Source organism: Diadema antillarum, unplaced genomic scaffold (genome assembly GCF_040938485.1).
Source record: "Diadema antillarum isolate AM-2024a unplaced genomic scaffold, OU_Dant_1.0 scf00000154, whole genome shotgun sequence".
NCBI classification, from domain to species: Eukaryota; Metazoa; Echinodermata; class Echinoidea; order Diadematoida; family Diadematidae; genus Diadema; species Diadema antillarum.
The window spans coordinates 77,382-93,515 of record NW_027271043.1 but is presented as its reverse complement, the minus strand read 5'-3'; the positions used below and the strand labels follow the sequence as shown (position 1 = coordinate 93,515).

The 16,134-nt window shown below is 38.8% G+C and overlaps 1 protein-coding gene across 1 annotated transcript in view; it reads left to right on the top strand.

The window, feature by feature from the left end:
* Nucleotides 1–8,586, top strand: part of LOC139722005 (transmembrane channel-like protein 7) — a 77,405-nt gene extending 68,819 nt beyond the window's left edge. Inside the window, exons 10-17 of the mRNA XM_071633332.1 lie at nucleotides 1,571–1,737; nucleotides 3,124–3,238; nucleotides 3,686–3,783; nucleotides 4,243–4,350; nucleotides 5,027–5,233; nucleotides 6,250–6,405; nucleotides 7,030–7,108; nucleotides 8,200–8,586. Coding sequence (XP_071489433.1) covers nucleotides 1,571–1,737; nucleotides 3,124–3,238; nucleotides 3,686–3,783; nucleotides 4,243–4,350; nucleotides 5,027–5,233; nucleotides 6,250–6,405; nucleotides 7,030–7,108; nucleotides 8,200–8,376 — 1,107 coding nt within the window. The 3' untranslated portion in view covers nucleotides 8,377–8,586. The remainder of the gene's footprint in view (nucleotides 1–1,570; nucleotides 1,738–3,123; nucleotides 3,239–3,685; nucleotides 3,784–4,242; nucleotides 4,351–5,026; nucleotides 5,234–6,249; nucleotides 6,406–7,029; nucleotides 7,109–8,199) is intronic.
* Nucleotides 8,587–16,134: the final 7,548 nt, after the last annotated feature.

The window sequence follows — 16,134 nt, the reverse complement described above, 5'->3', positions numbered from 1 at the left end:
AATCCACGATATACGTCCACGGCGAAACGTGCAGAGTCCAAATGTTGTGACGACCACATCCAGTTGATGCGTTGAATGATGATTCACTTAATATTGTCCAGCTAGGAATCCAGCCCGTCACAGCTTTTCCGTAACAATGTCCATTGACATAAAAATGGTATCTATCCCCAATGAAGGCAAATTAATTATCTGCAGGCAAAATGTCTCCCAGGCCTTATCTCCACAAACATAACAGGTCAGCAGGTAACACAGGACTGACTATAACAAGTCGCTTCAGAGCCAGAAGTGACGTAACTCTCAGAGCAGAGGTGTTGGGTACTCTGCCTACTGCAGAATTTCTCTGGCTTATATACTATCCATTCAACCCCTTCTAGCACATTCTATAACTCTCTCCAACCTACTAGCCAGTCCAAGTTCCAGGAATCCTGGATGATTCACTGCCTATCTATGTACAAAACATCATTGCCAAGAATAACTACCAATCACATTGGGCTACAGGGACAGTGCCTCACTCAGCCAAGGTTATGTTAGCACTTCCCAGAAGATTCTGGAATGGGTGAAATCAATCTAGATTGAGTGAGCTATAATGTATTTCCTGCTACATGCATGTACTGTATAGCTACATTGTATACCACCTAGAAAATTCTTCACTGATCTAGTCAGCCTGTATGTACTATATCTATACCACATAGAATGTTCTCCATTAATCTGGTCAACCTGTGTACATACACATTAAAACAGCCAGGCATACAGTACATCATACATGTACATAACTATTAGTGTGTACATTTGTGACAAAATCCTCACCTCAACCAGAACTGTACACACCCTTAAATATGTAATGCTTAAGTTCATGACTAAGTGGTGATGCTGCTTACTTTAGTATTCACAGTGTCGTGCATGTTGCACCTTTGTAGATACCCTTGAGTGTGCTGCATCTCCACTAATGCCCCCTCACGTATGTAGTAATTTTATAATAAGCCTTGCAGTGATGCTTTTTTGCTGCACAATTTTTGCGCTCTTTGTGCATTAGCGAAATTAAATAAGAGAGCAAGCATGACTCCTTCCAGCACTTCTGATTGTCTACATTCTTAAACCCATTTTATAAAAGCCATTATCGACCTATTAATCATCTGTCAATTGTCCTCATTAATCTTTACACTGATCCATGTACAGTGTGTATGGCATGCAGACATATACACATGGCTTTATGTCATCCATCCTCCCCTAATTCATTCATCTGTCCATCAGTCAAAGTTTTACCCACTAATTTGTATGTGTCTATCCTCAGTTTTTATCTCCATGTCATTATTATCCTTTCTAAACTAATTTTTGTCTGCTCATTAATTCCCATTTTCATCCATGTCACTGTAGGGCCAACATTACTGACTGTATAAACACACAGATGCATGTACTTCATATGCAATATATTAACACAACCACACGTTCATCCTTCCAATTATTCATCTGTTTATGTATCAGTCTATTTATCGTTCATTTCCGGTAGCTTTCAGCCAGTTTTTATCCAGTTGTCATTGATTTCTTTCTTTGTCGTCCTTCTGTCCCTCAGAACTCCAGCAAACCTGTCACCACCGATGCCTTTGCCAGTCTGCTGATCAGCTACCTGCCGTCCATCACCATCACCTTGCTCAACGGCGTCGTCCCGCTCATCTTCAACGTCATCGTCCGCTTCGAGGACTACAGCCCTCAGTTTGAGATCAGCATCACCTTGATCAGGTACCTGGGCATCTCGGAATTGGCAGAAATATATATGTGATTCAAGTGTCATTCTTTTTTGTACAAACTTGAACTCAGGGATGCCTCGTGATCATTTTTTTAAGCTGTAATTAAACGACTCATTCTTGAATGAGAATCTGTACGAGCTCATTGGATTCCACTGTGGACTGTCAATCTTGAGTTGGCGTTGATGGTAGCTTAAGGTTCTTTATCCCCATTGCCTCATCCTGTTGAGGGGAATTATTAAAAGGCATTGGTCCTGTGGTTGCTTGTACACAAGTACTTATGCCCAAGTCACATAGACATCCCGGATCACCCCAAACCACCCCGGATCTGATCCGAGGAGAGATCTGTGTTGATGCCGGGAGGCCAACACGGTCAAAAACATCCGGCGTCATCCGGGGATTGCCGTGTTGGCAGAGCAATCCAGGGTGGTCCGTGTGGCTGCCGTGTAGCTGCCGTGTTGATCTGTGTAGCTGCCGTGTTGATCCGTGTAGATGCCGTGTTCGTCCGTGTAGATGCCGCGCTCTTCCGGCCTTATCCGTGTAGCTGCCGTGTTGATACCGTGTGTACAGTCATACCAAAATCCCGGATCTCCCCGGACGTCCCCGGATCTCCCTGGATCACCGTGTAGATCCTTGAACATCCGTGTTTATATGTGACTGGGGCATTACCCTCATCCATAGTGGCCAAGTTGAATAAATCCAAACTCAATGGTCCAAGGTACATTTCAGTCAGAGAACAGCTTATCTTGTGTTTTAACACACACACAGACACACATGCACACACACAATGCATTCAGTATTTTTATACATAAAAACCTGTTTCTGGTGCTAGTCAGTCAATCCATCTTGACCTTTCTTTTCATATTGACTCTTAGTAAGCCTGTAAACTTATTCTGTTTGCATACTGTAAATGGGGGGGATAATTTCAGTTAATATTTCTCATCTCAATTTCTCAATGTATGATTTTTATTTAGGTATTCCTTTACAAATGAATTGACCTCTCTTGAGACAATAGTGGGATGTATGATGGTAGTGCACCTATGTGCAGCTGTTGTCTTATCAGAGATTATGTCATTAAATGTATACTGTGTACACCAAATATTTAGTGAGGTTATTTTTGCAAATTTTGCGAGTCAGGTGCTGTTCGTTAATTTTAAAACACGCTAAAATATTGACTCTCATCCCGACATGAATGTGACATGCACATATATATTTCTATGTTTGGTATACCATACTCCATGATTGCAAATTTTACCACTCACAAAATCGTCAGGAAGTTCCGATTCGCGAAAAATTAGACTTGCTGAATATAGGGCGTATACAGTATCTGGTGGCGGACTTCATCTTAACATGCCCCCTTTCTTTTCCTCCTCACTTTCAGGACGGTATTCTTGAGGTTGGCATCCCTGGTGGTCCTCTTCCTCTCCCTCTACCCTCAGGTCGTCTGTCCGGGGACGGCCACGGAAGCCTGCAACATCTGCCCCAGTGATCTGAGAGTAAGTCACTGTGTAAAGGAAGGGCTTTCTCAGTTAATGTTTTGTTTTCTCGTAATGTTATGATACTTTTTTGGGGGTGAGGTTTCATTGTCTTTGTCTAATTTCAAAACTGCCAAATCTCCCTAATTTTGAACATTTGAATGTTGCCTTGTGTACCTGACAAGAGAATGTAAAAGTCTTCCTTAACTTACATTATTATTAGGGAATTATTTTGCCTTTTGATTTGCATGTGGCACACTAATATCTGGCCAGTAACTCTTTGAAAAATGACTGATTTGGATGTGAGACTGGGGGGAACCGTGTAATGGCTGACCAAAGCCTTGATATGCTCAATTCTAAGTGACTTTTTTAAAACCTGTTCATCTTTTCCCCAAGAGACTGGATAGATGTAAGGCAATTAATGAACCTGTGTTAGTAAGCCTTTCTCTCTCTTTCTCCCTGTTTCAGTGCTGGGAGACATACATTGGTCAAGAGTTTTACAAGCTGACGATCACTGACTTTGCTGCTGTGTTGCTTGTCATCATCTTAGTGGAATTTCCACGAAAGTAAGTGATTTCATTGTTTGTTTTGGATGCTTTTTTTTTAATGGAAGAGTGTCATACCAAGTTGCCATCTACAACATACTTAGTACTTACATTCAATTCTTTCTCTTTCAGTTAGAAAGCAAAAAAAAGTCAATTCTGTTTTTAACATTTTCCGTGTTAACTGTCTACCAGTTTTATTTCCAGTACTTTCATTTGTATTTGCATTTATCGGATTGTGTGTGTGTGTGTGTGTGTGTATGTGTGTGTGTGTGTGTGTGTTTTGTATTGTTTTGTTTCACTTCACTTAACAATATTGTTTTAGTCTTTTTTCATTGTCAGTCACATTCAGAAGCTTGATTTTTTGAGGATGCATATCTTAGATTTAGCTCTAATATTCTTCTTTATGTTAATGTTTGCCTGTATTTCTTATCACTGGTTGTCTTTGTCTCTCTCTCATGTTCTACCTGGCACTCTCGACAGGCTCGCAGCAAAGTACTGTCATTGCGGTATAGCCCAGGCACTGGGAAACATGGAGTTTGAGATCCCCAAGAATGTGCTGGCCATTGTCTACTCCCAAGCCTTGTGCTGGTAAGAGTTTCCTCATGTATACAGCAATGAGTAGGAAAGAAAGGAGAAAAGACATTGGGTTTCCCCTATTTCTAAGTCAAGAATTGACTGGTACATTAGATGGACTTCTACAAAGAGAAAGAAGAAAAGACCTGTTGATTTGTCTGATTTGGGGAGATTTTCTCTTTGTAAGCTGAGTTAAATAAAGTTAAATATGAAGTAGTGTTTTTTTTTAAGCTTTATTGCCTCTTTTTTTGGACATTTCCCAATTTCTATTTTGTGCTAAAGAAATAAATTTTAAAAAATTGCGTGAAAACACATTAGAGACTTTCAAAGAGTCCGCAGTATCTTTAGTGAGCACATTATTTTGGTTAATTTGGATATCCCTTCAGAGTGGATGCAATCGAGTTTCAAATCCCCTTTCCGATCCAAACACAGTAAAAGGTTACTCAATGGACCTCAAAGCCCCTTTTCTCAGAAGTAACATTCCTGTGTGGTTGATTTCATGGAATAATTTGGCGCATGTAGAAATTTCATTTTGAAATGTTTTGCTCCACTTTAAAGCGGAGAATTTGCCTTTGCAGAATGTGACCTTCACTCCATAAATCTTTTCTGGCCATTATTTGTTCTGTTATGCGAGGTCACATTTCATGGTTTTGTTTTCTCCTCGAAATCCTTCCTCCCTGTTCCCATCCAGGGTGGGATCGTTCTACAGCCCCATCCTGCCAGCAATCTGCGTCCTCAAGTGCTTCATCTTCTTCTACTTCAAGAAGTGGAGCCTGCTGTACAATATGGTGCCGTCGTCCCGCCCCTTCCGGGCCACCCGGTCGGGCATCTTCTTCATGGTCATCCTGCTGGTCACTTTCCTCATTTGCCTCATCCCGATCGGCTACTCCATCTCCTCGTGAGTGGTCATCCCGGCTGGCCAGACCTTCAGGGGGCCATTTCATGAAGTTTTCTGTCAGATATTTTTTTTTTTCTGACAAATTGTTACAAGCTACTGAAATCCTTGCATCGGATTAGCTGAGAGCAAATTTGTCAGACAAATTTGTCAGACAAAATGCGTCATGAAATACCCCCCAGCATTCTTTACACTTTTCCCCCACACTGCTGTTGTGGTGCTCATGGCTTCAATGCCTATGACAGAATACCCCTGCCATGCCGAAATTGCTTCACAACATCTTCTCAATGTCTGGGTTGCATGATGTATTTGTTTTGATAGTGACATGCTTGAGGATATGTGGCTGCCATATGTAAATGCCATCACATAATTTTCTTATGTAATACTCTAGTTTTACTAATTTTCCTGCATTAATCATCCTTCTTTGATTTGTAAACAATGTAATGGCTCGGTCACAAATACCATTAAGAACAGCTACAAATGCTGTACGAATGATTTCTAGACAATTTCGTAAGATATTCTTATGAAGGCCGTACGAAACCAGCGTTCATAGACCGTTTGTAAGTTTGTAGCCTGGTCTATGGTCTTGTCCAAGATTTTTTTTTTAACTTCGTACAAAACCCTCTCTTCGTAAGGCGGCCGTATGAACTCCAGAATTCGTAAGAATGCATCATTCGCACGAACTTTTGTGACCGTAGCTTTACATGAAAACAAACCGCTGATCCAGTTTAGTTTAATCAGTGATGATGGTCTCAACGATTGAAGAGAGAGAGAGAGAGAGATAGATTGAGAAATAGAGCGAAGGAGAGGAATCGTTATTACTTTGGCATGCTGACGTAGCTACAAAAAGAGAGAAGCCGAATAAAATGGAAACCATAGAAATGTGAGGAAGCATACATATGGTATCTTTCCAGAAGCAAGGGGAATCACCGAATTTGTTCTTTCGCTCTCTCTGTATCACTTTTTCTTTTGTTATCTCTCTTTCTCTTTTTCTTTCACCTACTTTTCCCCACAATCAGGATCAGTCCGTCCAAAGGGTGTGGTCCGTTCCGAGGCCTTGATTCCATGTGGAGTGAGCTGGTCATGACCATCGACACCTGGGACAACTTCCTGGAGCAGGTCTTTGAGTTCATCGGCTCCGCAGCCTTCGTTGTCCCCCTCATCATCATTCTCCTGTGAGTATATTTCTTCAAACCACCATGACAGTTTAGGGTGCCATGTAGACTCATCTTTGTTCAAAGTGAAAACATAGTTCTCATGTGCCTGCAGAACTGTCTGTTTTTGCTCTAGTGTGTATAAATACACATTAGAAGTATGAGATATGATGTTGTAGTAACACAATGTCAGTTGGGTGACAACAAAAATGTGATATATTAGCCAAAAAGGTTCACAATCTAAGCTCATACCTGATCATGGTGGCTATGTAATCGTTTAGTTCATTATTGACAATCAACAAATCTAGCAACAGAAGTACTCCAATACTGTTGTGAATTGCATGAGGTTTTTTGGAAAATATGATTGCGTGGGCATGAGCAATCCTCATGTAACTTTCTGCCTACCCACAATGCTGAAAGGGGAGGACTCTTCTGGAATAAAAGTATAACAATCAATAATATTCTACACATTTGATTTCAAAATACTTCAAAGCAACTCATCATCCTAGCAAATCTTGTCAGCAAGGTAAGTTTCTTGGTAGACCCTTTTGATATATTGCAAGCAAGTTTTGCTGACATATATATGTTATATACTGTGTATATCAAATTAGATAATAATGGCCTCCGTGTTTTCACCAATTGCAGGCTGGCCCTCTACTATTTCCAGGCCATCTCATCGGCACATCGGGACATGGTACTCCTCCTCAAGGAACAACTCATCATGGTATGTCATGGTGGTGATAGTGAGAATGATAATGATGATAATGGTATAGTACTTGCGAGGTAATGATGATGAAAATTATGATGGCATGGCTGATGGCAATGCTGCTGCTGCTGTTGATGCTGCTACTGATGATGATGACAGAGGTGATGACGATGGTGGTAAAGATGATGGTGAGGATAATGGTAATGGTAATGGTAATGGTAATGATGATAGTAGTGATGATGATAATGCTGATAAAGTTGATTGTAGTGTTCATGGTGTGGATGATGGTTATGCTTATGGTAATGATTTTGTTAGTGATGAGGGATGATGCTGATGAACATGATGTTAGTGACAATGGTAATGATGATGGTGATGATGATACTGATGATGTAGGGATAATGATGAAGGTGATGGCAGTGTTGTTGGTGAAGATGACAATAATGGTATTAATGATGGTTTTAATGATTATGATTATGATAATGATGGCAATGATCATAAATCAGTAATTTTATCGAGTATTAACTCTTGATTGCAAATTCTGGTGATATCCGAAATGTTTGAGCACAAGATTTCAAGTGTTGCTGATGTATGAAGATATAAACAATATAGATAGAGAACGACATGTTGATTATAATCAGAGTCAAAATGTAGTCACAAGATAAAGTTAACTAAGGGAACCGTCATGAAAATATCTGTTTACAAGCAGGGTAATGTCAACATGCCAATGTCATTGACTTTGTAGCATAATGTGTAATGTCTGACTTTCTTGAGAGGTCTTTGAGGTATGTTATCTCCACATTAAATAATCTACATGGATCTTAAGACCCTGGGAGTGTAACTGTAAGACAAAGTGCCCTCTTCCACCTGTCTTAGGGGGTGTTGCAAGAAAGTAGAGTTGCAGTCTATTGCAAATATCCATTGCAAATTTTGCAATAGAGTTTGCAATAGATAGATCTATTGCAAATTTGCAATAGATTTTGGGGAGTTGCAAGTAATTGCAACTTTCTTGCAACGTCCTCTTAGTTGACTCAAAGCATCACTCACTCTTATGTAATGCTAATTGTGCCTTTTTTCCCTTTTGTGCTAATGCTTGTGATGTGTGTTTGTAGGAGGGTCGTGACAAGCACTTTCTTCTTGCAAGGCTCAACGAGCTTGACCCCACCACAACCAAGGGTCACAAGAAATCAAGGAAAAAGGAGTTGTCAGTAGGGCCTCCGAGGAACCCGTCGGATGCCTGGAGCGAGGGCGGACCTGTGGACAAGCATCCGTTTGCTCCTGGCCAGTGAGAGGAAACGGTTGCCTCGGAGACAATGACATAATCACAACCTCATCTTTACGATGTCCTGATGGGGTTTATAGTATTTATGCTCATGCATTTTGTTCATATGGCAAGGCACAACAAAGCGAAGTATGAGGGAAAATGCAGTAAAAGAAACTACTGTGCAAATTTTGAAAGGATAGATGTCAGACACAGTTTTTCTTGTTCAGTCAATTCCAATCTTGTTTGCAGATATTCAATGCATTGGCAAGTTTTCTCTCACCCCCCCCCCCCCCACTTCCATTCATGTATCTGGATGTGTCCATATTGGAGCTTAGAAGGATACAGAATCGAGGAATTACCTTTACATGGCACTTTCTTGGGGAACTTCATGAAAACTTCCTGTAGAAGCTGTCAAAATGTTACTAAATGCCACGGGCTGCAGTTACCATGGACCACGACTTATATGGAGAGGTCTCACACATTATCCAAAGTGTTTATTACAAGAGGTTTGATATCTTCAGCGTTACGCTAAGCTCCAGGATTCAAAATGAAAACTCTGAGTCCATTACTGTACAACAGCACTGTGCCGTCGGGCCATGTTAGGGACTGCCTGCAAATTGATACTTTTTAATACTGTGAGTACTGCCAGTGATGTCTTCGTTTGAAATAATCCATGCCTTTCCAGGAAATGCAATTGATTTCTTACTTTCATACTAATGCTAATTATGATTCTCTATAGAGAGAATAAACTTCTACATGAATATGATTATTATGGTACCTGCCTGATAAATATATTTTGAAGAAAAAAAAATACTTTAGAGGGGAAAAAAACATGCCAAATTTAGAGTGGTATTTGTGCTTTTACTGGAGCTAAACATACATCCATGTATGCATCCAATAAAGTGAAGCTATATCCTGTCTTCCAGTGAGTAAACAGAGTTCCCATGACTGTCCCAGAGAAAAGGAAATACATAGTGGGGAAACTACTGGGTATGAACGATATTAGTAGGTTCATGCTATTTTATAGACTGCTTTGCATGTGATCAAGTTTGGTGTTACCCCAGGTATATCTGACTGTGACTACAGTCTTCAACTACAAACTTATCCAGTTCTAATGCAAATTTTATACCTGACAATGAATGCATACATAAGAATTCCAAAAAAAAGAGGGAATGATAAATAAAACGAAATCTGGAATTTGTATCATACTTGTAAATGATTTTGACAAAGCTATAATGTAAATACTATGCATGGTTTTGCTGAAGAAAATTTAAAAAGTAATTTTCTAAGTGTTGATCAGCTGGTGCATGCAAGAAGTAATGCAGATTGTGTGTTTTGTAAATATTGCAAAGTGCTATATGATAGTATAGATAAGAGTTTGTACATTTCAGTTTATTTGAGGTTTGGTCGTCTATCGCTCTTTCTCTCCCGCTATCTTCCTGTGAAATATGTTAACTAAAAGATATCATCTTCACAGAGTGTAGTAACTTTTAACAGGGTATGACAATGTGTGAAGATAGTGGGGAATGATTAATGTTTGTGAGAGATTTGTCATTGTCTTTGAATTTTTGCTTTGAATTTTATCGTCACTTTGAGCTCATCGAGAGCTGCGAAAGACAATCCGCAATTTGTGCGCAACCTTTGTGAAGTATTTTCTCACAAAAGCTCTGTGTTCCTCTGGCAGACCTAAAAATAAAATTCCTTTCATCAGCTGCTGTATAATTTAAAGGTAATTAATTCAGACCTTTCCTCAGAATAATAAAGCCAGAAACTTCTTTATGGTGGAGGGGAAACAATGCTTTAGATTTCTAATTGAATTATTTGGACCCCACCCCCCCCCCCCCCCCCCCATAAAAGAAAAAAACAACCCAGCCATTATCCCTGGTATAAAACAGGCATATTCTTGAGTGAAAATGAGTTAGTTTTTTATTTCGTTTTCATAAACTGAGGTGTATTACAGTTCGACCTCGATTATACGGCCTCCTTTTATCCGGAAATCTCTATTATCCGGACGCATTCATGCAGTGAAGGACTTTTTTTTTCGTCCAAAAATTGAGAAAAAACAGTGACTTTAAACTCAAATTAAAATTTCTACAAAACTCACATGATTTACCTACAATATTCCCTACAGAACTAACATAAAGATATACTTTATTTTTGTGAAGAAGGGACTATAATTTTGCGCAGGCTAGCATAGATTACACCACGGTTGCGGGGTACGCTACCTGCCTAGCTGCCAGTGCACTGGGACAGCAGCAAAATACATTAATATTGTGTCTCCCATATCTGGCCAATTCGCTTATCCGGATGAGGGCCAGTCCCGACATGGCCGGATAATCGGGGTCGAACTGTACTGTAAGATTTCATATGTGATGTCAGGAGACATTATTCTTCAACCATGCAAAATTTGTGACATTTGCAAAAGGGATATCTGACCTTCAAAGTCTGTCAGACTGTTTATCTTGATGAAACACTGAAAAATTCTGCACTCTTGATTTTTGAAGTGACTTATATTTAGTACCGTGTTGATATAAAATGTGAAAGGAACGCTTAAAACCTGGCTTGACCGTGACTTCTAACCTTATGAAGCCTCAAAGCCATGAACTGTGTGAATGTTTTCATGTTTGAATTGAGAGCTATCTCCTAGGAGTAGAAGGACTTGCTACAAGAAAGGAAAATGCCATTTCAAGATATTTGAAATGATAATCAATGTATTCATGGAATGAGTATTCTTTTGTTATTGTCTTTCAAATTTCAAATCCTCCCTGTCTTTCACAATATTTTTAAAGATACTCTAAAAGTGTGGATAATTAGATGACATAGTTGATTTATGTTTGAATTCGGGGCAAGGATATGTTTCTCTTTGATAGAACAAGTGTCGGAATATCCCTCTATCACCATATTACATATTTGTAGCGCAGTATTTATGCAATACATCAGTCAGAAAGCAGTATAGCATGCATTGATGAATATATTCTTCCATGATTGAGGTATGTCACGTAGATCACATGCCTGCTGTCATTTATCTATGAAGTATAGTCTTTAGTAGTTATTTACATCAGTCACATATGTCAATGTTAGGATTTGTGAGAAGAGAAAATGCCAGAAATTGCATGGCTGATTAGACTGTCAATGTAGATCCCCACTTGTTAACTTAATGTGTGTACCAGCAAAAGTGTTCTAAACGATTTAATTGATACAGAGTAGTACACCCTGGTAGAGGATGTTAAGCTATCATAAATATTTATTATTGAGCTGATTGTTATTTCAGATTTCATTTTGTTTTACAGTTGTTTCTTAGAAATGATTGTCACAAATTGTGGTCTGACAATATGAGCTGAAGTTTCTATTTATGCTCTTGATTATATTATTGCTTTTCATGCTGCCAAGGGAGCTCCGGCTCTCACAAAACAAAATGATATGGTGTCCTCATGTAGTCGGGGTTACAAAAGAAAACATGTATTCATAGCACTTTCTTCTGATATTTGTTTCCCCCACATACCTTGAAGGATCCCAGACACCAGCATAAAACAGCAGAACTGTCACTGTGTCGCTGTGTCAAACTGCATGAGGGCGCTTGACTAAAATTCTTGCAGAGGCTGTGCTGATGACATTGCTTTGTCATCAGACATACTGCCAGAAAGCTCATCCCTAGCTTCGTATGATTTTGACTATACCGCTGAAAGCCCACCGATGAGCTAGGAGTAAAAAAATGGAGATGAGAACAAAGTGCATCATTGACATGCTGGCACCCTGTAAATTACTAGTAGAAAGTGTTGGAAGACCAATGCCTGTTAGATCTGTTTCTGGTGGACAATAGTTTTGACAGAGGTTAATTTTGTCTAATTCTTGTTTGTGTAAAGATAAAATACACTGGGAAAGAACTTTGCCTCTCAAATTGACTGCAAGATATATTTACAATTTTAGGTATTCCGTCTAGGCCTTCAGTGTGGATATTGTGTGATTTGAGAAATGTTTCTACCTCTCTGAGATGTAAAACAAGCACTGATTTCCAACAGGCTCAGTGAACAGCCTGCAGAGTAATGTCACTTGGTCTATACTGCAGTCGTTTGTTCTGCCTAGGCCACACCAAAACTTTCCGTTTCAAAGTCAGTTTGTTTCCTTGATTTATGAAATACTTGCATGGCCTGTGTTTTACCAAAAACACTGTTTTACTAAAAACAGAGCATTTTTGCTGTGAATTATGCATTTAATTTGGGCATTTCTGTAACAGACAATGTCACATTGATTCTTGTTCAGGTGATCCTTTTTGCCTTCTCTGTGTCATTTTGATGTCATTTCAGTGCTGATTTGTTGTAGAGAAAAATGAAGTGGAAATGCAGCAGAAAACTTTAGGCTGTTGTAATTTGAAATATCCCTTTCCTCTAAAAGGCAAAGAAATGTAGTGCAGTAATGACTCGGTCACTTTGGAATCAGTTCAAATGATGCATTCCAAGATGTATGTTGACCCTTTTCCCGGGTCTTCACACCAAAATGGAAACGCATGCTATCATAGCGTTGGTGTGCTTGAGGTGTAACCTGTTTTTGTTTCTGTCAAGCCTTTGAATATGTGACAATGCATATTCCTGTCACAAAAGTTAATAGTTGCATTGTCAAATTTCCCAGAGGTAGAGCTAACAGCAGATTGGTCTCGTTCAAGCTTTTTATGTTTCAGTCTTCGCAATTATTTTTTTAAAAAGTTTATTTATCTTTTCTGAGTGTTCGATGTAGACAAGATAACTGACGGCAAATGGAAGAGCCAACTGTGATAATGTTATGATGTCACAGTATGCAACGAACCAGTACAGAATGACGCAAACTGCAGAAAGTATACAAGCCCGTGTAGGGGGAATCCATGTTTCAGTTTGTGTAATCTGTCAGATGGGCTGTTCCAATGCCTTTCGGAGCAGATGGCTCCAGATGTCAGGTTTACATGAATACATGTAATGTGGTTTGTGGCTTCTGCAGATTATAACTGGTTTGTTGCGGTTTCTGTAGATTGTAACTGTTAGTTTGCAGTGTCTGCAGATTATAACTGTTGTGTGCGCATGCCATGAAATGGTTCTTTTCAGACTTGTTTGTTGTTGTGTCAGAGTCAGCATAAATTGTGTGAACTTCTTCACTGAGTGATTGCATGTTAATTTATGTTAATATATGTTGTGTATATAGAATAAACATATTTTCATATGTACACAGAGCTTCTATCTGAAAATTTCTCTGCTTTGTTAAACTTTTATTAATCTTTGCTGCTTTATTCAGCGAGTGTTCATAATAAATAAAAAGTCTTTCAATATTATTTCATGGCTTATGTTTCTTTGTACACATGTATATTGTACAGAAGCAGGATATCTGAGTGGGAGAAAAGAGAGATTAAAGGACAAGTTCACCTTCATAGACATGTGGGTTTAGTGAATGCAGCAATATTAGTACAACACATCAGTGAGAGTTTGAGCAAAATCGGACAATCCGTTCAAAAGTTATGAATTTTTGAAGTTTCTGCTCAGTCACGGCTGAATGAAAAGACTACTATAGCTTGTGATGTCACATGAGTACAACGATATAAAGAAAGAATAAAGAAAATTCAACATATTTCCATTTTTCTCGCATAACAAAAGAACACTTGATTTCTCTCTTCCAGAAGGCAGGGGGAATAATATTACCCTTAACATACGTCAGTAGCAAGTCGAAGAAATGTGCACTTTATTCAAAAAGTCAAGTGTTGTGAAATTCTCTTTTTATTTTCCTTATATAGTTGTAGGCATGTGACATCATACACTGTGGTAGTCTCCTTTTCCAGCAGTGACTGCGCAGATGCTTGAAAATATTCGTAACTTTTGAACGGATTGTCCAATTTTCCTCAAACTTTCACTGATGTGTTCTACTAATATTGCTGCATTCTCTCAATCCTTGTATATGAAGGTGGACTTGTCCTTTAATGTTGACATAAGGGAAGTGAAAGAACTGGTAGCTGAGTGGATTGATGTGATGAGAGATAACAGTAGACAAGATTAGCTGCTGTTTATCTTACTACAAACACATCTCTTAGCAAGTTTTCATGCAATATCTTTCACATCTAATGTTTCTGCAATGCACAGGGGTATACCTTAGTATGAAAAATTTTGCAATTTGATAATGATGGGGTAATACGTTGTTTTATCAAAATGATGATAGTGGTAATATTAAAAAGATGATAATGATTTTATCAGGCCAGCAATCATGCACTCCCACACAAGCATACACAAACAGCAGAGTACAACACTCTGGCATTTAATAGGGTGTGAGCAAGGAGGTTTAAAGGGTGTGTACAGTTCTGGTCGAGGTGTAGATTTAGCTTTTAACATTTTGCAAGATATTCAGAAACCACTCTTATGAGATGTAAGGGGGAATGCAGTTCTAAGGGATATCACAAGTTTATTCGATGAAAATCGGTTTTGAAATGGCTGAGATATCCAAAAACAAGGTGAAACAAAGAGATCCTAATAAAGTTGTGGCATGTTGCCTTTTATTATTAGCACTTTTTTGGATATCAGCCATTTGAAAACCAATTTTCATCAAATAAACGTTGAATCCTTCTTAAAATTACATGCTCTTTCATATTTCATAAGAGGCTTTTTATTATCTCACTTAGGAATGTTCAAAACATGAATCCCTACCTCAACCAGTACTGTACAGTCCCTTTAAGAGTTGGGAGTTCCAATTGGCTGTAATTATTCAAACAGTTGTCAGATTTCTATTGACTTACAAAAGAACTTCACAGGTGCATTTGTGCCTGTGATGATCGATGTTTGAAGCCGCCGTCTTGGTGAGCAATCTGAAGATTTATTTTGAACGCTAACATAATATTAGCCGAATTTTGCTTATTTATTTATCAAATGTAATAAAGTTTCACTTGATGAAATGGATGTAAAACAAAAGTCAATCCCGTGCAGAAATTTGTGCAATTGTGTAAATCAGAGCTGTATCATGTGAAAATGTTTAAAACTGTACCATCGTGGAAAGCCTGTTTTATCACTTTTCCGCTTAATTCCGACAAATAAAACTAACATGAAATAATCTTCAAATATAATTCTCTATTGATAGATATATCAAATTAGTGCCCGATTATGCCCAGTCGAGTAATTTTCATCTTTATTTCAGCATTTTTTGCACAATTTCTATTCGCACATCCTCGTGTCTATACCACCTACCTTTTATAAGAAGGGATAGCGAAAATCAATTACCATCACAAAGACATATCTTCCTTAGAAAGTGGCTGGTGATTATGCAATGAGACACGAGTCAATTGTCTTCCTATCAGCGTGGCAGATCCTGTTTGGCACATGCTTCAAATATTTTCGAGCGGCGGCATTGAACATCTAGAAAAGGAAATAAGACAGTTGCGACTCCATTCTCTTGAACCTTTTTGGTGTGAGGAATGTACTATAGTCCATACAGTGATACTGCCATAATTGTCATAAGATCAAAGAACATTTACGTGCATATATAGAGTGCTGAAGTGTAACATCATAGCCATTCATTGTCATGGGAATTGGTTTGAAATAACCTCACGCAACCCAAACATCTGTGAACACAACAGTTGCTAATGTAACTTGTACCTGGACCAAACCCACTGCCCAAAGTCTTTTGCAAGGGTAACCTGCACTATTAAGCTGTAACTATAGACTGTGACATTATTTCTTACATGCTCCATTAGCCCTGTTGAAGAGGCACAACAGAATTCAAAAAACAAAAAATAAAACACACCAACAGACCACACACACACATCATATACAATGTATTGAAG